Source organism: Synchiropus splendidus, chromosome 17 (assembly GCF_027744825.2).
Source record: "Synchiropus splendidus isolate RoL2022-P1 chromosome 17, RoL_Sspl_1.0, whole genome shotgun sequence".
NCBI lineage: Eukaryota > Metazoa > Chordata > Actinopteri > Syngnathiformes > Callionymidae > Synchiropus > Synchiropus splendidus.
Genome location: NC_071350.1, coordinates 5,054,835 through 5,080,871, shown reverse-complemented (window position 1 = coordinate 5,080,871; position 26,037 = coordinate 5,054,835). Strand labels below are relative to the sequence as shown.

The 26,037-nt window shown below is 40.6% G+C and overlaps 2 protein-coding genes across 5 annotated transcripts; one reads left to right on the top strand and one right to left on the bottom strand.

Moving 5' to 3' along the window:
• Window positions 1–1,138: 1,138 nt before the first annotated feature.
• tmlhe (trimethyllysine hydroxylase, epsilon) lies at window positions 1,139–17,947 on the bottom strand. Of its 4 annotated transcripts, none has more exons than XM_053847343.1 (9): window positions 17,784–17,947; window positions 14,970–17,714; window positions 12,981–13,885; window positions 12,727–12,903; window positions 7,560–7,839; window positions 5,087–5,206; window positions 4,777–5,013; window positions 3,265–3,403; window positions 1,139–3,202 (listed from the first exon to the last, which is right to left on the bottom strand). In XM_053847343.1, exons 3-9 carry the CDS (start codon window positions 13,132–13,134, stop codon window positions 3,071–3,073), a joined length of 1,239 nt encoding a protein of 412 aa, XP_053703318.1. In that variant the 5' UTR covers window positions 13,135–13,885; window positions 14,970–17,714; window positions 17,784–17,947; the 3' UTR covers window positions 1,139–3,070. The 4 variants fall into 4 exon arrangements, with proteins under 4 accessions (XP_053703318.1, XP_053703319.1, XP_053703320.1 ...); XM_053847344.1 differs by having other exon boundaries at window positions 15,642–17,714; XM_053847345.1 differs by having other exon boundaries at window positions 16,650–17,714.
• Window positions 17,426–25,724, top strand: mpp1 (MAGUK p55 scaffold protein 1). The gene is made up of 12 exons (XM_053847342.1): window positions 17,426–17,744; window positions 20,465–20,593; window positions 20,681–20,759; window positions 22,146–22,231; window positions 22,313–22,381; window positions 23,542–23,738; window positions 23,802–23,905; window positions 23,999–24,079; window positions 24,288–24,368; window positions 24,460–24,662; window positions 24,905–24,979; window positions 25,065–25,724. The coding sequence occupies exons 1-12, from the start codon at window positions 17,622–17,624 to the stop codon at window positions 25,239–25,241; spliced, it is 1,404 nt and encodes a 467-aa protein (XP_053703317.1). The 5' UTR covers window positions 17,426–17,621; the 3' UTR covers window positions 25,242–25,724.
• Window positions 25,725–26,037: the final 313 nt, after the last annotated feature.

Here is a 26,037-nt window from a genome sequence, read left to right as displayed (position 1 = left end):
TTTATGCAAATTAAACTGCTGTTTCGGTTGATTTATAAAACAAAATCTGGGTTAACATAATAACCCCCAACTTGTTTATTAAACTTGTTCAGGAGCCGTCAATGTTCTCATCTTTGTTGTGGTAAAATGACACCACTCCAGTTTAACATGGTGTACTGTAATCAACTGTTGCAAAAGCCTACAGTCGACTTTATCAGTCTCTATTGTTCTGATCATTTCGATGAGATAAGTCTTTTCGCGTTTCTTATAGACAGTCAGCCTCCACCTATCCATGTACCACATCCATGACCCTCCATTGTTAACCACCTCTTCTTCTTTTGCATCCAACATTCTCCCTGTCGCTCCATTCTAGATGTCAAACCATATGGCCTCTGGAATTTTATCTCCAAAATTCTCTACTTGAGCAGCTACATTGCCCTGTGTGACTGATCATAAACATATGCATCTGTTTTCATCCAGTCATCACTGTACAGTCCTCCAGTCGCTTTCATTTACATCCGTGAATTCTGTCATGTCTCCACTGTGCTTCATTCCTCTTCTTTCCAGCTTATGTATCCACCTCTCCAGCTTCCCCTACTGCTCACCTTTACGCTCACTACCAATCACTATACCATCAGCAAACATCATAGACCATGTGGACTCCTCCCTAACCTCATCTGTTATAACAATAGCACATGCTGGTTCTTGATGTCACACCATTCTCCTCTTGAATCCCTCAGTCACTCCTACAGCACTACTGTCACACTGTCCTCATACAACACACTGTGCCATCTGGTGGCCTCAGAGAATCAGGACACTGTTTCATGAAACCTCATCTATTCTACAATACTGGGTCATGAAGCCTCATGTACCCATCACTAATGTGTGGTGATATTGAGTCCTTGCCACTAGTTGAAACGGAATGATTGATCATGTATGTTTACCTCGAAATTTTGAAAATGACCTCTGAAACCATCACATTGTGGCTGTAGGCCACATAGTAGTTCGCACTCTCGCCTTGCAGCAAGAACATTGTGGGTTCAATGCCCAGGTGGGACCGGCCCCTGCGATGGTCAGTGTGGTGGTATCTTACTGAATCAAATGATGGAGCCATACACACATTTAAACAACAAAATATTGTTTATTTTGCATCAGTTTGACAATAGCACAATAAATCATGATGGTGGCTATATTCATGTTTTTATATCACCTTATTTAAACTAAAGCTCGATTAATGTCTTGAAAATATTTGCATAAGAATTTCAGTTTTAGAAGAATTTCAAATACATTCTGTGGAGCGAAAAACATCCCTGAACAAAAGCAAACATGCTTTTGTTTGCTTTTGTTCAGGGATTCCTCCATGTTTGTTGTTGTTGTTATCAACCTAGCTGCGACAAGTCTTGTGTACATATATATACACATTTCTTCAGCATACATAGCCTTAGCCATATATAAAATATATATGAAAAATGATAAAATCATATCTGTTTTATTGCTGTTGCATTGTGCCCTGTGTAAGTTGCCGACTGAGGATGATTCTACTTTCTTTCTGTTAATGTTAAACTGTGCACTCCACTACATATGGTAACAGTTAAACATTTATGTCTTCTGCTACAGCACAATTGACTCATATAATACATACATAAGTCTTATCTTCACTGATACATCCAGTGCAATAAGAGATATTGCGAGACAAGGCAAGAACTCATCACTGTCACTGTGCTTAACAGATGCATGTTTACTGCATGATGACTTTGATGAGTCTCCACTGTCCTTTCATGCAGAAAGTCAAAGAAATAAAAAAAGAAACAATACATGATTTCAAACACTCCTGAAAAATGTGTTTTTCCACAATAAAAAAAGACAATGTACACAAGTTATGTTGTTGCCCCAAAACATTTTCAAAAAATAGCCATTTATTTCACTTAGGTATTTAAAAACGCCGGAGAATATGAGGCATCCAAAAAAATTGTAGATTATTTACAGTTATTTCAAAGAACAGGTGCAAATCTGTCAGAGAAATGTCTTTACTGATAATTCAACATTGCAATTATCAACATTATCTCAACATTATAACATTATAAGTTATTCAACTATTTACTGAAAATGAATGCAGTAAGATTAAAGGTCATTTATTTCCTTCAGCAACCAAATCTCACAAACAAGAAAGAAGCCTTGCATTAGAATAAAATTTCAAATGCTTGTAAAATTTTAAAGTTTGCAAAATGACCTCTGTGCTTGAAAAGCTTGGTTTACGATGGACTGAGAAGGACGACAAAGAACTACAAACATGGGTGATGAGCTTTTGGCACGTTCCAGTGACCTCAGAAGTCGGAACTCGAAGCTGGGAATGACGTCACAGTGGAGTTCAGTGCTTTCTAGTTAACCATATCGACATAGATAGCCAATGTTAGCAACATTTAAAATTACGCTACAGAAGCATTTCTGCATGTATGTGTCCAACGCAGTGAACCAATTTGGGGAAAATATAGAAAAATAAAAAGCTCAAAGTCAAATATACACAATATTGCAGGAGCTCTACTCACTGTTGATACTGAGCAGCCATGTTAAACATTGTGTTGCTCTTACACCGACTGTCTAAGGGGCCATGGTGAATCTCTGGCAGGTGTTGCAAATGAATAAATGACTGCAATAACAGCTTCAACAAGCCATCTTGGACATTGCATATTGGAACAGGTGAGAATTCTCTACCATCCGACTGGGAAATCTGACGTCGAGTGACGTCCACTGGGTGGCAGAGCTGGTTCCCAGGACAAATGGAACGCACCACTTGTGACAATCGAATGGGAAAGCGCCTTCAGCAGACCTGGACAAACAGAGTCCATCTGCTTTCTCTGAGGCTCTACATGTACACACATGTAGATTCATGTAAACATCCTGATTGACTTCCTTCTTGAACCAACATAATCATGAACGCTGCTGGTCACACAATGGCGACTCACACAGATTTCCGTAAAGTACATCATATCACGACTCTTCATTTTGCGTTAATTGGCCAAACTACCTTCAAATGTAGTGAATTAAAAAAAACTTCATGGATTTGTCTGTAAGAGTTTCGATGAGTCTGAGATCAAGCGTGCAGGCCCAAGCAGCGCGCCGTGCTGAGAACGTCGTCCCGCGTCAGATAACACCCACACAGCTGCCTCAGACCACTGAAGGACTCTCGACCATGCAGCACGCGCCAGTTGTCCACAAAAATCACCTACAACACAGAGAATCACACAGCATTTCCGCTGCCTTTGATTTGGTTCTGCCGGAGCTCACCTGTCCAGGACTGAGCTTCACCCACAACTGGTTCTCAGGGCGCCTCAGCTCTGTGGCCAGCAGACGGTGCGCAGAGTACCACTGCTGGACCACGTCATGAGGGGCTGAGTCGATCACCGTCCGATCGTAGTCGTTGTAGCTAGTCATAAGGAGACACAAGTAGACATAAGCAAGTTGAACTTCAACCACTCTTTTCCCTTGGCACAGCAGAACGACCTACAGCATCCCCACATAACTTAGATAAGGATTTATAGAACTCAAGCAGCTTGTGCTGGTTTGCACGTTAATCAGTTTGCTCACTTACATATATAGCATGGAGCAAAGGTCAGGCCAGTGACACTCCACTCTTCTGAGTGTTCCATTCCTCCAGAATTGCAACTTTAAACTGTCGGCTGTCTCTCATCATCACAAGTGGTCAACTAACTTGGCAACAGGCTTTTAGCTCTGAGGGCGTCACATGAAAACATGAAGAAATGGATGCCCAGGTTTTCAGAGCAGGACGCCCCAAATGTCTGATAATATAATATAATATAATATAATATAATTTTATATTATATTATATTATACTCCCTGTGTGTAGTGTCATTACACTGGTTTTTTACACCATGAAAAGGGTGTTTCGCTGAGTATGATCGAAATTTGCAGCCGTGGCTTGGCCATCATTATAAATATGTTTTGCTATTTGCTGATAATCTCGTCATTTTTGTACAAATAACAGTTTACAGTTTCTTTTCTTACAAAGCAAGTAGTTAAGTCAACTGTTGTGTGTCAGGAGGGGAATGGATTGGGAGCAGGCTTTGGACGCCCTGTTTCATGTGGCATAACAGTGATGGCGTTGGAGGCTTTGGAAAGTGTCTCATCCAACTGTTACTCTGAAGCAAATTTTGCATAAGCTGCAGTATATTTTTATGCTCTGTGGGATAAAGACAACTAATCGAATCAGCGCCCAAGTATCGGGAAAGCATCAAATCGGGCCAAATGCATATTGTACCAGTCCTAATATACAAGCAATATGAGCATCGAAAATGTAAGACTAGCCTCGAACAAGTGTTTATATGTTTTGTTTTATCACATTTTGTGTTGGTTGTTGTTGCGTGAATAACGGCAGAAAACAAATGTCACCCCACCCCGCCATAAAAAAAAACTGATGTCCGCTGATTCCCAGACGCAATATTATCAAACTCAGTGACATTTCGTTTTTCCCAAAATCCATCAGCCCCATGAGAGAGATGTTTCTTGGCTAAAATGAGATGAGAATTAATGTTCTTTTTGTACAGCAGCGGTTTTCAGCTTGACCTGCCACTGATCCCACTGAAGCAAGCGACGGGAGCTAACTCCCAATGAGGTTCTATTTATTGCAAAAGCTGGCCACGTTTGGTAAAAATGTAGATCAAAATGTACATTGTAGCGATAATTGATGGAGACAGCGCTTTCCAAGCTAACAAAACCCTGTTGGTTTGTTTTCCATGCAGTAAAATGAATCTTTTCTGTCAATCAGAATAACAGACAAACCGGATCATGAAGAGCTCTTTGTTCCAGGGGTAAACTTCCAAGAGGGGGCCGATGCCTGTCAGATGGTTCCGATGTCCTTCCTTGCTTTCAATGTGCTCGTGCTTGACGTGAACACGAGTGAGGAGCTCAAAACTCTTGGGTGAGAGTTGTCTGAGTCTTTCAGCAGCGTAGAAACCATCCACCAGTAGATTCCTTCCACCAGTTCCATCGTGCCTCAGACAGTGAAAAACCTGAATCCTACCACAAATAATAAGGCAAGATGTAAGTATCATTTGATCATGACAGAACACAGAGTAGCCTCATGTCTTACCCACATGGCTCCTGCAGGTATGACGTGTCAGTATGGGCGCCCAGAGCCAGCTGAGTGTATGCTGTGTCTCCTCTGGCAAGATCAGAGGTGAAGCTCCACATGCGACCGTATGTAGTCTCTCTGGAGTCAATAGAGGCAGAGGACAGACAGTTAAAATATGGGGACGATCTTATCAGATGCTGATGACAGGAGTGTTCCGACAATCCCGGGAGTCAGTGCCATGAAACTTTTTGATTGTGAGCCATTGCTTTACGTTTATTGATCCGTATCCACTAGGAATAGGGTCCTTTCCACAATTGAAAATGTATATTTCAAAGCATTACTGAGAAAAATAATTGGAAAGCACTAACATGAGCAAGGTGCTATTTTATCTTGTATATATATATATTTTTTTTACTTTTCCGTTTCGCAATATTCAGTCATGTTACACTTCAATACACAGTCTGTGTCACGACCAGTGTTGGGTGTCACAGTAATCAGATTACATTCAGGAGTAAAGTAACCATCAAGATGCGCCGACGTTAACGTTTAACACAAACAAGATGAGGGGTGGACACTTAGAAACAGCTCCCCATTGAAGCTAACACAACCTCAAATCTTTCCAAGCACCAGTAACGGCAACATGCTAGCATCACGCAATGAAAACTTGATCTTTGGACAACAGGTGGAAACAGGGGAGGTTGATCTGAATGGTCGATCTCATTGCCGCACATTTCTAGAAAGAAGGCTGCATCCATTCGTAAGATTGTAAACAGGAGAATAAACAAAACACATGGCCAGCCAACATCAAAATACCAGCACATGATATCTGGATGACTGTTATACCGCAATGTAATCTTAACTTTAATTGAAATTTGAGATCTTAGATCATTTCTCAACTACTGCTGACATTTGGATCAGCCATAAGTAGCTTTTTTATCGGTGTTAAAATGGGCATTTATGATCATCATGATCATCATGATCAAGTGACAAATATAGATTTGTTTTGTTTTTATGCTGCTATTTATATTGACATAAGGAGTAATATTGTTATATCAAATCACAACACAAAAATAGCAAAAAAAAAGACACAAACAGATACTTCATCTCAAATCAACACCCCAAATTCAAGCGCTACTAAGAGGCTAACCTCGCGCAAGCTAACCAGAGCAAACCTCAGGCAAAACCAATAATAATGGAGTTTATTGTTTTGGAGAAGCAGCTGTGTAGGTAACAGCGCACCTGAACCCCTGATTCACATTCACTGCCAGGGCTCCAGAGTGAAGATATGGGCTTCTGTGTACACCTATGACTGAGCTCAGTGTAATGCGAGGAATGTCCTCTAAGCCAAAAAGAGCTGTAGTTGGGCGACCCAAACAATGATGATACAATGACACAGCTCCGCGGTGTCTGACAGTTCAACAATTACAAAGTTGTTTTTGAGCGATGTTGTCCACCCAGGCAGCGGACAATTTTATTTATATTAAAGTCCTAAAAATGCGCCGTTTTCGACTGAGTGCCCAAAGTTCCGACACCACTGCCAGGCTCAGTGGCTGCTTCTCGATTCCAGACCTCCAGGAGATCGGCTCTGTTGATGGAGCTGTATACACGCGGGCGAAAACAGCACATTTTGAGTGCTTCAAGGGTAAATAAAAAGCCTCTGATTCCATTGCCTCTGATTTAATCTGACTTCAGCCTGTAAAAATCCATATATTCGCTGCACAGTACAATAAGCCACAGGGCTCAGCCCGCGAGAAATAAGTAGCGGCTAATTGTCCGGAAATTACGGTAATATTCGGGTGCACATGAATTTTGTGTTGGTGCACCAAAAGAAAAAATATTAGGCGCACTGGAGCAACCAAAGCAAAACGTTGGTCTGGGGCCCTGTCTGGATATGTAGTCGATGATAAGAGGACCGGTCTGTCAGGTTGTAGCAGCATTCTGGTATTAAACAAGTGAAGAGTCAAGTTTACATGTTGAGTTTGAATTCTTTATTGTTCATCGAAAAGGAAATAAAAGTTATTTTTTTGTATATTAGGCACTTTGTGTTCTGTACTGTTCATTTGTAATTTTTTTTTTCCTTTAAAAGTTGCAATGTTTTCCATACAGTTTTCTTCAGCATTGTTATGATTTAGTAGATAAGTGTAACTAATTTTAATAGCGACTTTTTAATTTTCATAGCGACTTCTGTGAGTGAATTAATTAGACTTACGTGGAAAAAACAAAAACAAAACGGCAAAAATTGTTATTACCCAAAAAAATGACAAAGTGCACTCCAACTTTCCATGGCGTGTTACACAAGGGAAATGCCACAGTAACTAATAGTGACGGGTGGATTAGGATGCAGATAACAACAAGATGCCCTGTGCCCAATCACTGTCACTCCCTGCTGAGAGTTGAACTCCCTCAGCAGTGGGGTACAAATCGAAGGGGCCCCTGAACATGATAACAGTTTGTGAGTATCAGTTTGTTCAAGAAGGCATTACAAAATTACCTGATGAGACTGACTCTCTGGACCACTTCCTGTGTTGCCTCCACCGATGCAGGCACACCTTCTACAAACGCGATGCCATAAGTGAGGTAGTTCTGCAGGAAAAACTTCAGTTCTTCGTCACAGCTCATGAACTTCTCCCACTTTGCAGAGGGAGTTTTTGCACTCTCATAGATGTCTGCATTCCAAAGCATACGGCGATGCATGAAACCATTCTTCTTGCCCTCATAGCTGTTGTCAGCAAGCCAGCTAAGACTGTACTTTGTCACGTGACCTCCCGGCCCTGGGGACAGACACGAAGCAACTGGATTAGACATATATAGGATCAGATGGTGTCCATACTTTATTTATTTCAATCTCATTTATTCCACTGACATATCATCCACATGTGACAAATGGATAAACAGGGGATCTGGCACATGTAAACAACTGTGGTGCAGCTTAAATGAGAGCCACCTTGGCCTTTTTAAAGATTAACTCTCACATGATCAAATGTATTAAAACAATGGGGACACATCCAAACAGGCAGCTAACACAAAGCAACATCATGGAGGTGGACATGATTATGGCGGTGTTGGTGGCGGTCTTACAGAAAGTTCTCAAAGGAAACATCATAATAACTAAAAATAACTAAACTAACTAAGAACATCTATGTCTGCTGCTTTTAAAAATATGTGAGGGAAACCCTGACACACAGCATTATGTGACAGTGTAGAGAGACTGTAAAGGGGCATGTTGAAGAACAGCTAGTCTTTGTTACACTTCATAATGATTTTCTTTTCCCTGACAGATTGACCAGCTTAACAACCGTTATATTTTTCCAGATCCCAGAGGTATACATCATAGATACATGGGATGAAGGAAGAAGAATTTTAAATCATTTTTGTTAAATAAAATAAAATAAAAAATGAAGGGTTTTCATGAAATGATAACTCACTGAAACTGTGTTTCCTGTTTGCATAATCAAAACAAAGTAAAATGACAGCGAAATTGTCCTTTGTTTTCGTCTTCACTTATTTCATAAAGATGCATTTTTCATTTGAAAGACAAAAGTTCAAAACCAAATGAAAACGAAAATATCTAAAAACAAACACATTCTTTGTTGATGTTGGAGACAGATTCTAATAATGGCGTAACAGAAGAGAAGAACTGTTCATGGCAGAACTGCTGTGGTACAGCTGTCTGAACATGTTCCAGTTCATGTGACTCCTGTGAACACTGACCAGGTACAGTCAGTGTGTTTATAATAAAGACACTGTACTCAGACTTCATGTTCAGCGTTTCAACTCAGCCAGTCAAATCCTGTGAAGATGATACTAAATTGCAGTCGATACATTTAAGAACTCTGGCAATTTGGCTGTTTTCCAACCATTTTCGTCTTCACTAAAAGGGCTGCCACAAACAATTATATTGACCATCGACTAAACACCATTTTTTTTTTTCACATTATTTGGCAAGTCAGATAAGAAATTGCTGTTTTTGGCACCAGTGTGAGAAAATGTTTTTCATACAGCTTCTTTTATATAACTGTCATGAGATGAAATTTTGCAGCCATCACTGCATGAGATTTTTTTTCACCAAAATAAAAGAAAGGTACAAGGAACTAAAGACATCGATACATGATTCAAAGACAGTGAGGTGAGCATTGCAACATGCTCTGGTGAAAGTCTTGCTCTCTTTTGGGAGCAGATCATGCGCAGCATGAAGCTGCACAGATGCAAGAAAAAGATCTACATCAACGTCAACAACTACAACGTCCCACATTTTCACAACACAATTTGAGAGGACCATCTCTCTTAGAGTCAGCTGCCTCTGCAAAGTACAGCTGAACTTCATGTTTCACAAGTTCAAGCGTTTGGTCTTCCTTCTGGGAGACATCTTCCTCACATTTGCTGTCTGTGCCAGACTGGCGCGGAGTTATGTTGCCACTAAGGGAACCTCTGAATGTTTGCTTTTTTTGCTTCTTTCATAGCAAGCACTTCAACATTTCCCTGCACTCTGATCCCATCTTCAGGAGTCAAAAACTTCATTTACACTACATTTGTATTGGGGTCCAAAGCAGAAACAGGGACGATTGGGTTTTCTCTGTCTGGTGAAATAGCACAAGTACATCTCTCTTTTATGCCCTTTTGTACATTTGCCATGAATGATTTTCCTGCAATGGTAAACACTCAAAGCCTCAAGACGTGCCAAACCCCTGCTTCAGTTCTTCAAGAAGTTCCCACCGTTCTGGCTTCAAGTCTAAGTATTGGTTCCCCCTTGCTGTTACACCAGGATCTGAAAGAGTTGCAGCAAGAGGCTAGCGCTGCTCCGAGCAGTCTATCATGTGGAATGTACTGTTCCATCTTGTACTGACACCATGGACCAGTGTATTTTTCTTGACATCCATTTCGAGCTTCACGCTCTTGAAGTGAAGTTTTCTTTTAGAAATGAATTGACCGTGAGCTAGAGTGTGTGTCCAGCACAGTGGATTGAGACCCATCCATGGCTTTCTTCAGGCAGTCGCATTGCTGCCACTATATTGGACCCACTGTCATGAACTAGAGCTTTTATTTTGGCAGGCACTATGTCAAACTTGATTAGCACCTCTTCAATCCAAATCATTAGATGCCAAAAGCACAAAGCCTTTGTCAGCAACATGTTCAAGATTGACTCTGTGAGGACAGTAACTTGCTGAGATGTGCATGTTGTTGGTTTGGTGTAAAACGTATCCATGTGATTGCTGATCACAACTACCAATCACGTTTGACAGCCGGCGCTCTGATGAAGCCTCGCTGGTTGTGATGCATCCGCTCCTCCCTACTAACTGCTCACTCAGCAGCCTTGAATCAGCAGTCTGCCGTGAAGATTCTTTCAGTCATATAAACTTTGCATCCTGCAGATCGTGCACGGGACAATGTTGTGCCGGGAAGCGCTATTAAATATGCCATCTAAAGCTACAGCACTTGACGGAGCACAGAGTTTTCCGGGCTCATGAAAGTGAGACCGCTGGTTCCGTAGCAGCAAGCTAAGCTAGGCGTGACATTCGGAACGCTAAGCTAATTGCCCAAGAAATTATCATTAATTTCACCGAGCTAGATGAGCAGCCTTTTTCAGGTGTCATTCATGTGGAGATAGAAACGACCGGATCCGTCGCCGCTTTGGAGCCGGGTGCAGCGTTCGTCAGCCTGAAAACGTTTGAAAACGCTGATGCTCTTGTTGAAATATATTCAACCAATTGTGCGCAAGTCCATCAGGGAGACCAAGGATAACGTTAGGGGCATGGCGGCAGAAAAGTAGACAGAAGGTGCTACGGCAATGTTGAGAGAAAAAAGAAATTTCAAAAAATGAAGACGGCAAAGTACTAAATTTGCTGTCAACGCCTTTTATTGGGGCGTCATCATGACTGGTCAACTAATCTCGGGGGGCCCTATTCACTAGTGACATATTTCTTGATGTATTTATCACATGAATTGTGTCAAATATAACGTATAGAATACAAATATATAATACAAATGTAGATAGACGTTCGTCCACTGCACACTGCTTTTCCGGATGTCACTATGGTACGGTGTACATTTTACCGTATGTGAACAGAACAGGTGTTGGAAATGGAAATTGAATAACTACAAAATGGCAACATTAAATCCAATATATAATATACAACAGCTAAATGTGCAAATACTCCAATAATATCTAAACGGGAACAACATTAATTGTATTGTACAGTGACTGTCTCTGTGACGTCACCGCAGAAGCAACACACCGTGAGCAAACTTCTGAATACTTCTTTTACACTGCATATATTACATCACTGTTAAGAGTATAGCCTGAGGCCGTTTGACGCTTTCCTAAAACCTGATAGCTAACTCTGAGACCTGAAGATGTCCTAAAATGTGCACCGTATTGCAGAGACCAACTACTCAACTACTCTTGCAAAAATATCAAGACGCAGCTCCATGTTTCAGAAGAACATCAGTGTCTTACACAAAGGCGCACGAACAAAGATAGAAATGTTAACATGTATTTGAATGATTTCTGTGTTTTTGTGAAGTTTTACCATCTATTTGGATGATTTAACTAAACTGCAAAGCAACTCATTGCTCTACTTTATGAGCGTTTACGTTGTGTTCTAGTTACCACAGCTGATTGCTTTTTTCCCCCCATTAAAAAAAATGTATGTACCACATTTTACTGTGATATTCATATCAACCCAGAGGCCCCATCTAATATTCATAACAACAATAGCTAGGTCATCCACTCAACCAGAATATGTGTTCATGGAAGTCAAATAGCTGGATGATTTGGACCAGACAGATATATCATTCTATTTAAACAACTGAAAACTGGGAATACTTTGAATCTTACATATAGAGTAACACAATATAGCAGTTTAATAAAAGAGAGGCAGGCTATTTTTGGCAAGGAGTCGTGACCAGGCTGAAAAGAAGGAGGGTGCAAGACACCCTGTACTGAAAGATTGTTCGATTGAAGCCTTTTAACTGGGGGAAAAAGTATTGCCATTTAGGCTGGTATTTAAGAGGCATTCATTTGTTAAACAGTACAACAATAATACAAACACATCTCCGCCTCTATCACATTGTCAGAGCAAGTGAAGAAAACTCTCATAAAAGAGTGAATTTTGGGGTCGATCATATTGTGATCTGATGCATACTTGCCTCTTGTTTCCACCCTCGGTCACGCTGCTCTTATCTGTCATCGACAGGACTCTTCTCCCCGGTGCTCGTGAAGGCTACTAGATGGCACGCACATCGAAGTCATGAAAAGCCGGTGCTGTACTGTCACACGAGGTGCTCCACCATAGATGCGGCCAGAAACCGCTTCATTGTCCCAGCAAAGCATTGTTCACACGTGTGAACAGAGAGTCGCAGCCTTGTATTTCGGTTTTGCCTGCGTTCTGTTATTACTTTAACTCGTTGGTGTTTTTGTTAGCATTGCTAGCATCATGTTTATATTGTCTATGCTGCGCATTTGTTGTTTTCCCATTGACGGTTTTCACTGATCCGATCAAACGTTTTAAGTTACCTAAATACCTCATGACCTTAGAGACAATATCAGGTGTCAGCGAACGTCTTGATCAGAGTTTGGCTCAACGTGTCGCGATCCCCGGTACCTCAACCGGATGTGTGAGCCAAAAGTAGGGCTTCAATAACATTGCTTCTGAACTCACAGGTCAGGATGAGCTGGTCCCTCTCCACCGTCGAATGATCGGGACGAATGTTGAGGTCGATGCCGACGGTGTCCAGATTTCTCTGGTTCGTCTGAACGTTGTATGAAGACTCATCTCGACAATTATCCCGCAGCCACACGTAGTTGAACTTCATCTGTTTCCCTCCGTAGTGAAGCACTGATGGAACAAAAACGACGCCTTCAGAGCAGAGAGCAAGAAAGTGTCGCGAAGGAACCGAGCGTTTTCGAACTCACCGAGACAGTCGTCCTGTCGCTGCAGCGCCGCTGAACTTCCCAATGCTGCGTGAGCGCGGACCTGCCGGTGCCTCCATAACGGTTGTGACTTCGTCTTCCAGAGCTTAGCCGGTTTCACTGCAGCTCGCAGCTGTCGACCGACTGGTCCAAACATTCTCCTTCACTTGAGGAACACTGATCCCACACTGTCAACAGTTAGCGACGACTTGGCCAGTGCAGCTCTGAAGACTGGGGCTCGAGTGTAACCCCGCCCATTCGTGCTTCACTTGTATTCATTCCCCTTTAACCATTGTAACGTACACTGTGTGTGCACTTAATCAAATTCAAGCTGGATGTGTCTTTGTTTTGTAGTTATTTTGTGTTGCTTAATAGAGTAGCCATCCCTGTAAAACTACTCAGCCAACCTGTTGAAAGAGTTTTTAAAACTGATAAGAAAATTTTATGGCGATATTTAATCTACACTTTTCCACGTTTTTTTATATATGTATTTTACTCAGAATTATATTAATGACATACAGTTTTTCCAACTTTCTCAACAGTTTGCACTAAGTGTATTTTTTCTTTCTTTCTTTAGTAAATTTGATGAATATGGCTTGCACTTGTTTCTGTTGCTGGTTGGACTTTTCAATGACAAATAAATTTGCCATGACATATGGTTTCATGTCATTTCACAACGTTTTGTTTTGTTTATGTGTACGTAGATGAAATATGGTTATTGAAGACAAATGAAATCAAAAGTAATAAATCAGTGTGAATGTGGCCCGGTTCTTACAGAACAAATTGGGTCCCATTTGAGGTGGGCCCGAGAGTAGAAAGGTTAAAAATTCAAACAGGACAAGCAGCGAGACAAGATAGATTAAGGTGGTTGGAGGCTGACTTGCTGCTGCAACCCCTGAAGGAAAATCCTGAAATAGAAAAAACAAATGCAGGGAAAAAAATCCAGTTATCCAAACTGGGCTCGGAAAGAAATCATCTGATTAAATCTTGGGAGTTTCTATAGAGTGTCCAGAAATGTCAGGTTCCAGCTAAACAAAAACTTTACTTACTTAGTGTTCTTTTTTTTTTTTGTGACCATATTATTCTATCAATGCAAGGCGTTCCACTCAAGACTGTCTGAGGTGTTCTCATCACGTGACATTTTAGGGAAGAGCTGGAAAGTTATCAACTCTCTTGAATTAAGAAACATTCTCTTCCATCAGAGGACGGTCCATCATCTTGTTTCATAAGACTATGACCACATATTCATTCATTTAAAAAAAATAAAATATATATATTCTATCCAGAAATTAGGCAAGTTCTAACTTTTTTAATCAATTTGCTGGTTTAAAGGTGTGATGGTTCATCTTAACTGACCTAACACTATTTTTTTGTTCACACTCATCTGCAAAGAATGAATGATAGTCATGAGTCAGCTCATCGAGAGTTGATATTTGAATGTTTTTGTACTTGCAAACGATTAGATTGATTTTCCATTCCATCTTAGCCAGAGGCATAAAGTAATTTTCTTTAAACAATGTCAAGACCACACTTAGAGATCAAAGAAACAAAGGTTAAGAAGAACCCCAGGTCCAAACTGGAGTCATGAAATTAAAGGTGATAATTCTGAGATTGGTTTAATATTGTATGCTTGGTTTATTTATTTGCAAATTATTCTCATTTTAGTGTTCAAAAAGTTCCACAATTCTGTTGTTTTGGCACTCGTTTTAACTAGCAGCTTGTTTTTCAACACTGCCTCATGAAGTACTTCAGGAAAGAGTTTTATTCCATTAATCTTTCACTTTCATTTTAAAAGTTATTTTACACATTTGACAATTGAAATGGAGAGACGCAGCAAATGCTACGGCACAGTTTTCACTCTGGTTTTGGGAAACGTTTCAAACTACTTGTCGTGATAATCTTCACCACTAGATGCCGCTGTGATACACAGACCAGTTGTCGAAAGCGCAGTAGAAACCTTCACTGATTCACTGAGATTAAATGCCGTCTCACCCAAAGCGCATCAACACCAATAATTCTTTCATGAATGAGCCACTTCCAGTCAAAATATATCCATATGAGGTTTGATGGCTAATATGGATGCTTCTTTGGACTCGATCATGGTGAACTATGACTCCTGTTGGACGTGCCTTTAATTCAAATTATAAAGGAATGTTATTCCCAAATGTCTGATGATGTCACATAAAGAATTTAGAATATGGCTGGTTCAGTCAGGGTTAACTAGATAAGGATTGTCTAGTGATTTTACTGTGAGTTTTTACATTTCCATCTGCTGTGCTATCTGTGTGCTGTCCTTGGATGTGGAGTCACTATTCTGTCACATAACTTCCACAACCATATTTGGACATGAACATCTCTCACACGTTATTTTTACTTCTCTTAGCGTGATTAGACATCACATTGTGCAGTGATAGAGAACAATTCCTCCTTCTCTGTGTGAGTCATGTTCCTGTTCACAGGCTGGTTACTGCACCGAAAAGAATGTCTGCGGGGTTCCTGTTTAGAATTAAGTTATAAAAAAACATGAATCATGGGAACTGTTGAAAATAATACAAAGAAATAAGAAAGTCGAATGGCGAACGTTTGAATGTTGTGGATACGTGGGATGATGAAAGGGAATTTCCTCCTGTATTGAGTGAGTGAATCAAAACAAGGGACTGTCACCTCATCTCATCACCAAGCAAAGAGGAGGGCAGCACTTCACTCACAGGGAGAAACAGGGAGGAGCGACAGGAGTGTCTTTCTTCACATGACAATCATATTTCTACCATAAAGACAAAATAGTTAGCACATATTAATGACTTATCACATTTACTTTAGTGTGTCTTACTTCAGTGGTGTCCATTATGAGTTAAAATCATGATGAGATATAGCAATCTTATCTCTCACTCCATTCATGTTTATAGCAATGTTTAATCCCATGTGACAGGAAGTGCAACATGCTAGAAGAAATAAAGGGATGTATGAACAATTCAACTGAACATTGTTTTGTGTTGTGCACAAACACGTTTTTTTTGGATAAGGATTCTAGTTTCTTCTCAGCATCAATACTTTTTCCAGACCAACACTGAAAACATATATAATTTAGACATTATGCTGCCTTCCCTAGCTTCCCTTTTTATGTGGAATTGTAAGACCCTTTTGGATGGTACAGTAAGCTTCATATGTAGACTGGTTGATTTATTATGCATTGGCAGTGGTTCTCTTTTTGGACTATTAAAATGAAAACATCTGATATTTGCTGAAACTTCTTCAAGGTCATTTGCTAATATTGCGAATGACCTCCATTTGTAAACAAAAGAAGGTAAAACTTTGTCTCAGTGGATACCCTGATCCAGATTTTGAATTGCTCTGTGAAACCCGCTTTTGAAGAGTCAGCAGTTTGAACACGTTTGAACACCTTTTGAAATACATCCATGCAAATAAATCCTTGCCCTTGCATTACAACTATCAATGCAATTGCAGTGTCGATATGATGCTCATGTGTTACACAACAATCATTCACTATCTGATTGACTGTCCAACGGTTTCTGATTTAAATAACAATTTGCTTGTAGATAAGATAATGCTATTGTGTTATTACTGAATAGCATCACGGTAATTATAAAGTAATACCACTATTATTTTTATTATTTTAATTACACACAGGTGATGAGGCTCATAAACATTTACCGCAGTAGTGTATTTGCAAGTACGATCTTTCAGTGGTTGCTGTTTGGTTAAGGTCGCTGCAGATGCAGCTACTTCCTGGTTTCTCGTCATCTGAAATCGGGACCGCCGCAGTATTGATGCGTTCAAAAATTGCCGGAATTCTGAAGACTTTCTACTTAAGCGTCTTCCACACTTTAGATGGCCGTTTGTCACACCAAATGCTCTGTGTACAAGTATATAGCTGTTCAGTAGTTAAGTTAACGAATGCGTTACGTTAGTGACTGAATGAAACCTAGCATCCTTGTCTTGGCTGGACTTTCTTTTGAAAATGCAATTTGATATTTGGTTTTCCTTGCAGGGATATATCCCTTGACACAAATGAAAATATACTATTAAATTAGTATTTAGTGTTGGCATGTTTATTCTTTTGCATAGCACAATGTAAGAAGGCTTAATAACAGTCACATTTATTTTATATTAACATACAGTAGTGCTGGCCACGGACACATAATTTAGTCGTGTTGAAATTTGGCAAATTATAATACTTTACGTTTCAATGCTTTTGTTTATTTCATGTAACGTTTGAGAGGAGTCTTATTAGAAAAAAAAGCTGAACTGTGCTGAAACAATAAATATGATTACATTAAAACACTTAATCTACTTGTTTTTACGTGACAATAGGAGTGAGAAATGTTTTTTTTTGTTGTTTTATGTAAATGCTATCGTAACATGAGCGGTGGGGTTTTGGATCTTGTGGGCGGTCCGTGAACGCATCTCGTGCCAGCCCCTCAGCACCAGCAGCAGCATGTTTACTTGCTTTGTCAGCGGTGACACCCGAGCATAATCTCAGGCGCTTCACCTGCGGCGGACCAGGACCCCGGACTTTGACCGGAGAAACCTTCGTCTTATCATCCGTTTCCTCTGTCGCAGCAGTTTCTCGCCCTGCCTCTTGCGGACCTTGAGCGGGGGCACGTCGGGTTCAACGGGAGAACGATGACGCTGAAGTCCAATAAAAACGAACCCTCCGTGGTGCTGGAGTCCGTGTGCAGCGTCCGCTCAGCCCTCTCGGACCTCTACCTGGAACAGCTTCTCCAAAACAAACCAAAGTCAGACACGGTAAGGAGCTGCTGTTTTTTTTCCCAGCAATATTCTTACATTTGCTTCCGGGTAACGGTGTCACGCGACCGCTGCCTTCAGTTTTAGAGACAGTTATTACATGTAATACAGAGGCAGAGTCAGGATCGCGGTTGTGGTCTCTGCCGCTTTATTGCTGTCTCAGCTGGAGCAGACGTTGTTTTGGCAGTTTCACTTCAGCATTGGAAAACACTTGGGTGACAAAAATAGACCACACATCAGCAAGTCTTTTTTAGTAATCATGTGACTACGGGCATGTGTTTGTTGAGTCATCAAGTTGTCAGTGTTGAGTCCTTTGAAGTTATGTACATTCTTTATCACGTCATATATGTTCCCTGAGGGCCATTCACTCAGCAGTTATTGTGTTACCTGAGCAAGTTAGGGAAGTGGCCCAGGGATGTTCTTTTTTTTTTTTTTTTAGAAGGATTGTAGTTTCTTTTGAGCATCATTACCTTTTCCAGACCACTGCACTGAAAACATATTATAGCGTCTTCCCTGTCTTCCCTTTTTATGTGGAATTGTAAGACCTTTAGTATGCTGATTCCTTCTCAGCCTGTTTTCGGACGGTACAGTAAGCTTCATATATAGACTGACTGATTTATTATGCATTGGCAGTGGTTCTCTTTTTGGTAATATTAAAATGAAAAAATCAGAGTTTGCTAATATAGCGAATGACATCTATATGTAAACTAAAGAAGGTAAAACTTTGTCTCAGTGGATACCCTGATCCAGATTTTGAATTGCTCTGTGAAACTTGCTTTTGAAGACTCAGCAGTCCTAAAGGAGGAAGCTGTTTTTTCCTGATATCAGCAGTATTTTTCCTGCAACCTTGGACTCTGAAGTCTTGTCGATCTCTATTTAACGCCGATGAGTCCAGTTAATGTCATGAATGAGCTACATTTGCTTCACTTGAGCGTCATAGGTCCTGCTTCCCCCTGCACCGTAATTTGAGCAGAACACTCTTTGTACTGTATGAAGGACACTCACGTGGAAGTTAACAAAACAAGTTCAGGCCAGACAGGTTTGAGAGGTGGCAGAGCAGTGTTTACAGTTCGACTTACATGTGCGGCGCCTTTGCGTCTTTGTGGTTGGACAAGATGAAATTCAACAACTGGCTGTCTCAAATGTACCTGGTCAGATTAAAGTGTCCTGGTCTAGACAATAAGCAACTCAATAGAATTTAGGTTTTGCCTCTACCTCTGAAGTGATTGGTCTGCTGAAAAGTCAACAGGCTAATCCCATCTCGTGCCTCCCTGCCTTACATTGGCATTTAAATGTCTACATTGTTTGTCCCCGCCACTGATGATTTCCTCTAAACAGTTGTTAATCGCTTCACACAGTGTGATTGCTTCTCAGTCATTTACATGAAAAAGAATCACTCGAGATAAACCTGGTCCTGCTGGAGCAAAATGGGCCCTAATTCTAGCAAACTTATGCTCAACTGTTGTTGACAAATAAGAATTTAAAACTACTTCCTATAAAAAAGGAAACACATGCACGCACACACCACTCATATTTATTTAAATGTTATAATATTGAAATAAAAAACAACACACTATTTATTAATAATCGATTAAATAAACAACTAGATCCTGTAAATGCAGACTGTACTTGTGATGACTGGATATGGGTGGTGTTCAGTGAGCACTGTTTGCTATTTGTCATGAGAAAATAAAGTAGCTAAAAGAACAACGCAACGCCAGAATGTAGAATAAATCTCTTTTCAAACCAGAGTTAATTACTTGCAGTGAGTAGATCACACAACAGCAAGCAAATATAGAAAAACCTGTTTTGTTCCTTCATGACGAAACCAAAATGTACAAAATGCAGAATTTCAGCAACTCACACAAAAGGTTGGAAACTCGGTTGTTATTGTTTTACTAGCAAACATATGCCCAGAATTCCTGGGTAAAACGCTTAGCCGGTTGTTTTGCACAGCACATTAGCAGCGAAAATATTTGACCTTTAGATTTGTTTCCTACTTGGTAGTTGTTGCTTAAGGGAAGGAAAAAACATCCTCAGCTCAGTGCCCCCGGTGACCCTTTTCTTTTGTCAACTAAGAGCTTATTTGTGTCGCAGCAGAGTTAGAGAAATTGGAAGAAGTTACTGTTGATGTGTGAAATGTATTTCCATGCCAATGCATTTGAGAAAGCTGGTATAGTTTTGTCTTCACTCTCCCACTTACAGGTAAATAGTTCATCATAAGTCTGTCTAAGAACATCCTGTGAGCTCTAGGCTGGTAAATAAGCTTCAGGATCATAATCCTCTCTTCACTCATCAACACACTTATGTGTTTATATTTTCAAATGTCAGGAAATTATATATATATATATATATATATATATATATATATATATATATATATATATATATATATATATATATATATATATATATATATATATATATATATAGTTGGATTTGAGGGGTTCCATGATGATGATCATGTCATCTATTGTCTTTCTTTGCTGTGATGACTAGTGTCACTGCTGGTATCCATGACCACAAGAGCCTGTCGGCCGTGATCTCTGAATGTGCTTAATGGGCTGTTTTATAACGCTGGGTTAAATTTTAACCAAGAACATATGTTGAAAGTGCAAATAAAACAATTGCTGTTGTCACACATTAGCAGAAAAGACTTCACAGTTATCGATCAGATCGATGGAACGGATGTCTTGTTAATGTTTGGGTTCTTCTTGCAGGCTGCTATGCAAACTTACGACAATAAAGGAGCTGATGTCTACACCAATGGCAGTGCAGCTTACATGAACGGCACAGGCATGACCAAGATGAGAGAAGTGGTGTTTGAGAAAAACCCCTCTGAACCGATGGTATACTCTTCATCGTCCGGCTTAACTGCACCTTTTTTGTGCCCTGTGTTTTTCAACTGCATTGATTCCTTTTTTTTCTCTTTGCAGGGTGTCACTCTGAAACTGAACGACAAACAACGCTGCACAGTCGCCAGGATATTGCATGGGGGTCTGATTCACAGACAAGGTGATTCATCACTTATTGATCTCATAGATAATGAGGTTTTTTTCTTGTCAAATTGTTTTATGGCACCGTCATCTTTGTTTGGAAATTCATCAAAAGTAGTCATCATAACAATTAATAATAAATAAGAAGCATTCTAGCTCCACGTGTTGTATACCATTCACTTACTTTGATGATTTCATTTCACATTTTAATGGTGTGATGATGAGGTTTTATAAAATATGGTGCTCATTTTCAGAGCTCAGTAGTTGGCGCTTGTAGTTTAAAAATGACAGACAGACAGACAGAAAGAAAGAAAGAAAGAAAGAAAGAGAAAGAAAAAAGTGCTGCTATGTCAAGTGGGGTTTCTCTTTGCTGGAATGCTTTTAATGTGATTTATGGCAGGGGGAGTGAAACATATTGTTTTATTATATTACTGGAGCTTATCTTACTTTCAGTAGGACTGATAAGACAATAGGATTTTATCACATTATATTTTTGCCCACACGGCGAGCTTTCGCCACACAAGACTGTTTGGATGGAGTCCAGTTTCGACCTGCAGAATTGCTCCTACATATCGACAAATACAAATATGACCATTGTGTGGGGTCTTCATGAATCACATTTTACATTTGTGTTTGTTTCCACATGTTTAAGTCCAAACAAACCTTGTGTCCAGCCTGTATTGCCTTCAGTCTCAGTGTCATCAACCGCTCTATGAGTGAGACACACCTTTTAATGATACAATGTAGGTTAAATTTCCCCTGTTCACGTGCAAATCATAGCAACATTGGACCATGGCTCTGCGTTTTTTGATAATGTTCCTAAATATTTCACAGATGATATGTTGATGACACACTTTTCCCGAAGTGTTTTTGCTCTCATTATATACAGCATTTACTCTGTGGAGAGGAAGGTGAGAGTAATCTCCGCTTTCAGCCTGAAAATAGTTTCTAATCTCGATTCCCATCCCCCTTACGACTTGCTGGTCAGCAGCCTCCCCACTCTCACTTCTCCTTCAGCATGATGACGTGCGAGAAAGGATGACTCAAAGTAATAGGCGGCCTGCTTGTGCGCTCCAGTGTGTGCAGCCGTCACGGCAGGTGATAGTTCCTGGTACACACATGCTGATAAGATGCAAATTTCGAGTCTTGTTCACATGCTAATAAACAGAGACTAACTAGCGAATCTTTTTTCAGCGCACATTTAACGTTCTGAAAAAAGCTTCCGCTGTGATCCGCTGGCTTTTGTTCTTGTGTGACATCATCACTCAACAGCGCTGTGAAAACTGTTGATTTAATTTCGGTTTCAAGTGACTCAGAAGACGCTTTAATTACTCACAGATATCTCTCTGTAATGTGTCAAGTTCGTTGTATTTTCCATCCTCTGACGCTCACCTGCTCTCCACAGGGTCTTTACATGAAGGGGATGAAATAGCAGAAATTAATGGAAAAAGTGTAACAAACCACACTGTGGATCAGCTCCAAAAGATTCTGGTGAGGACCTGCCTTGAAATGAATGACATTTGAACACGGTGACAAAAGTATTCACAAGAACTCTGCCTCATTCTGTTACAGAAAGAAACCAATGGTGTGGTCACCATGAAGATCATTTCTAACCAGCAGAGTCGATCCAAAACCTGTGAGGTAGTAACTCCAAATGAACCTCACTTGTGTGCACGCCTTCTGTGTCTCTTTAACTCTGCTTTCAATCTGCATGGAAGATCATCCCTCTCATGTCCCTGACGTGTAGTGGTTTCTTTTCCGTAGTCAAAACATTAAAAGGTGTTTGTGTTTTATTAGGTGGCTCCTCTGTTAGTCAGTGGCCGACCAAGGTGATTATAAGTTCAAATCAGTAGATCGAGACTCTTCAGTAGCGCTGACCTCCAGACGTCCTGCCATGTACCAGTCACAGCACAGCTCATCCAAATGATTTACTCTCATAAAATTCCCTGATTTTGATTTGAAAAGCTTTATAAACGTGGTGTGAAGAAACTAAAACGTAATAGAGTAAAGTGCTATGTGTAACTGGTGTACCTGCAAATGTTCTTCATTGGTTTCCCCACTGTGCTGTGGTTCGTGATGGCAGCCTTTTAATATAGAGACTTCATCTAGTTCTTGTTTTTATTAAGGTAACTCTCATTACTCGCTGAGCTTTAGACCTCATCAATAGCAATGAGAGAGTCTTGCATAACCATGGTCTTCAGCTATGTTCACATTATCATGTTGAAGCACAAATGAGAGCTCGTGTATTGGGTTTTACACGAGTCACAAATACTGATGGGTTGGGTTGATGAGTTGAAAATTCATCAGCCCATCATTTGTCACTGTAAATACAACGATTAGAACTTTTAAAAAAACATGCAAATGAAAACTAATGTGGACATAGCCTGTCTTTTTTTGCCGCCTGTGTTTGTGTGGCATGTAGTATTTTGCTGTTGCACATTTTTAGCATCTGTAAGTACATAAGATACTAACCCTTTGAATTTTTTTACGGTCAAATAGTCTGCTTTTTAGATGCCATTTAATGTTGTCAAATCACCTAAATCAGGCTGGAAGTATTGGCTAGATCGCAGATCATGGTTCAGGATCTGGACCTGGAATCTGTTGATAACATAAAGGCAGGCAGGCGACAGGATTCCAGGACAGACTGAACGTGGACTGATAAGCATTGGCTGGAGAGCCGCTTGATTTCCAGCAGGTCCGAGATGTTGAGCCGTGATGAAGTAGACTTTTATCAGATAAAATACTTTAGGAAAACCTTGAGCAACATGTCCCTGTTTTTAATTCCTCCTCTGTTCCGTCAGATGTACATGAGGGCTCAGTTTGACTACGACCCCATGAAGGACGATCTCATCCCATGCAAAGAGGCTGGGTTGAAGTTCCAAACTGGCGACATAATAAAGATCATAAACAAACAGGATCCAAACTGGTGGCAGGGACAAGTGGAGAGCAGCGCTGCCGACTTCGCAGGGCTCATTCCCTCGCCAGAGCTCCAGGAATGGTACAAAAATAATCGTTTTAACAAGTCTAGCGGGGCAAGATTAACTCCCTCCCACTGTTGTAGGAGGGTGGCGAGTAAGAGCAAGACCAGAGAGGGCAGCCAGTCCTGCAGCCCGTTTGGCAAGAAGAAAAAGTGCAAAGACAAGTATCTGGCGAAACACAGCTCTGGTGAGTATGTATGCCCAAGCCTTTTACCCAATGTTGGGTTATACAGTTGTGCTGCGTTCCATACAATGGCCTTAACTGTCACCTGTGCTGCAGTGTTCGACCAGCTGGACGTGATTTCTTATGAGGAAGTGGTGCGCCTTCCAGCTTTTAACCGGAAAACACTAGTGCTCATCGGTGAGTTTTCTTTCTCAAGTGTCGTATTTAATCACATGACCAATAGGAAGCAGTGAGCAACATTTGATGCATTCCAACAGCTTTTTTTTTAGGACTTCCAAAACGACATTTTCCTAACAAAGTAATGTTTTCCCAGATTGTGTGTAGCATGTAAAAGACTTGAAACAATGAAATGGAATTAATGAACTATGTAATTTTGCTGCTTCAGGTGCACATGGTGTAGGAAGGAGCCATATCAAAAATGCATTGTTGACCAAATACCCGGAGAAGTTTGCCTACCCACTACCACGTAAGTCTCCACCCGATGCAGACATAGACTTCTTCATGATCCAAATGGCTCAAACACGCTCGTGTGTGTGTGTGTGTGTGTGTGTGTGCAGACACCACCAGACCCCAGCGTAAAGACGAGGAGAGCGGACAGGAATATTTCTTTATCTCCAACGAGGACATGACCCAGTGCATCACTGGCAACAAGCTCCTGGAGTACGGAAGCTTCCAGGGTCACATGTTTGGAACCAAAATCGAGACCATCCAGAAGATCCACGAGCAGGGAAAGATATCGGTGCTGGATATTGAACCACAGGTGTGTGTTGTTCTGCAGAGTATCTCTGTAGACTGAAAAATGGACGATAAGATGTGAAATGTTCACAAGCAACCTCCAATTCATATCATTTAAGTGATGTGATTTTCATGCTCGACTTGTTCTGGTTGTGAAATGTCTAAAAATCTGATCCAATAATTGAAGCTTAAGTATTTAAAAAATCTATTGACTTCCATATTTTTATGTGTGTTATTCACTATAAAACTGACCTCTTTTTGTCGCAGACTCTGAAGGTGCTGCGGACGGCTGAATTTGCACCTCTTGTGGTCTTCATTGCTCCTACCGACACGGCTCCCCAGGTGAAACTTCCTTTCCCACTCGTATGTCAATATGTCGTCGGTCGAAAACATCAGGCTAACAGTGTGATGGTGTTGTGTTTTACAGACGGAAAACTTAAAGATGATTCAGAAAGAATCGGAGGCCATTCTGAGCACGTATAGACATTTCTTTGATGTGACTCTGGTCAACAACGACGTGGATGAAAGTGTCAAAGGTGTGGAGGAGGCGATGGAGCAGGCCAGCTCCACCCCTCAGTGGGTGCCTGTCTCGTGGGTGTACTGACGGATTACTGAGGTCCGGCGCCAGTGAAATGCTTGTTTTTATATTGAAAAAAAAGACGTGCAATATCACCGCGAGATCTTCTAAGTAAATGATGTCCATGTGTGGAAGTTTTTTGTCACTGAGATTGTTTGCACACTCACACACACACCTCTCTCATTTCTGTGGTTCAAGCCTTTAAGTGGCAGAGATCTTTTCAGGTGCCACACCTTTGTGATTGTTGAATGCAACAGGACCAGAACTGTGAATGGAACTGTCATTTTTAGTAACATGAATTAGCTGCATCTTTCCTTGTAGTTTCCTTTCTTCTGTTTTTAGATTAAGCCATGAGATAAAGATTTCGAGACCTTCTGTTCAAACGGTGTGCTCCACCCAATCATGCTCCTGCAGCAGCAAACGTCTCACTTGACCCATCTCAAATTGTATACCTCATGGGATACTGTAAAAGCACTTTGAAGGAAAAATAAATTTCTGTTCTGTTTCAAATGATGTTATTGTGTTTACTATTTTTCTCAGACAGTGAGCTATAGATTTAGTTACACAGCCCATTGCTCTTGTGCCATGGCTCAAATCTATAAGATCTCAAGACTTAGACTTTAATAAGGAAAAAATAATTTTGGCCAAAGCTTGTAGCTTGAATAGTTTAATTACAAAATATGAATGTAGTTGAACAGCCAGCAAGTTAGAGCAAATTGTAGTTGATGCCATCTAGTTCAACTACAAGAAGAACCAGATGAAATGACAAAATGGGACACAGAGTCATTGCCACTCAAGAGAGATAAATCACTTATTAAAGTGA

Bases quoted from the DNA above. Each gene is read 5' to 3' on its own strand.
- tmlhe (XM_053847343.1), bottom strand. From the start codon at position 13,134: ATGTTTGGACCAGTCGGTCGACAGCTGCGAGCTGCAGTGAAACCGGCT. The intron at 5,207-7,559 runs GTAATTTTGTAA...TATTGACTCCAG, and splicing joins CAGAGAGTCAGTCTCATCAG to AGAGACTACATACGGTCGCA. The intron at 5,014-5,086 runs GTAAGACATGAG...TATTTGTGGTAG, and splicing joins TACCTGCAGGAGCCATGTGG to GATTCAGGTTTTTCACTGTC.
- mpp1 (XM_053847342.1), top strand. From the start codon at position 17,622: ATGACGCTGAAGTCCAATAAAAACGAACCCTCCGTGGTGCTGGAGTCC. The intron at 20,594-20,680 runs GTATACTCTTCA...TTCTCTTTGCAG, and splicing joins AAAACCCCTCTGAACCGATG to GGTGTCACTCTGAAACTGAA. The intron at 23,739-23,801 runs GTACAAAAATAA...CCACTGTTGTAG, and splicing joins TCGCCAGAGCTCCAGGAATG to GAGGGTGGCGAGTAAGAGCA.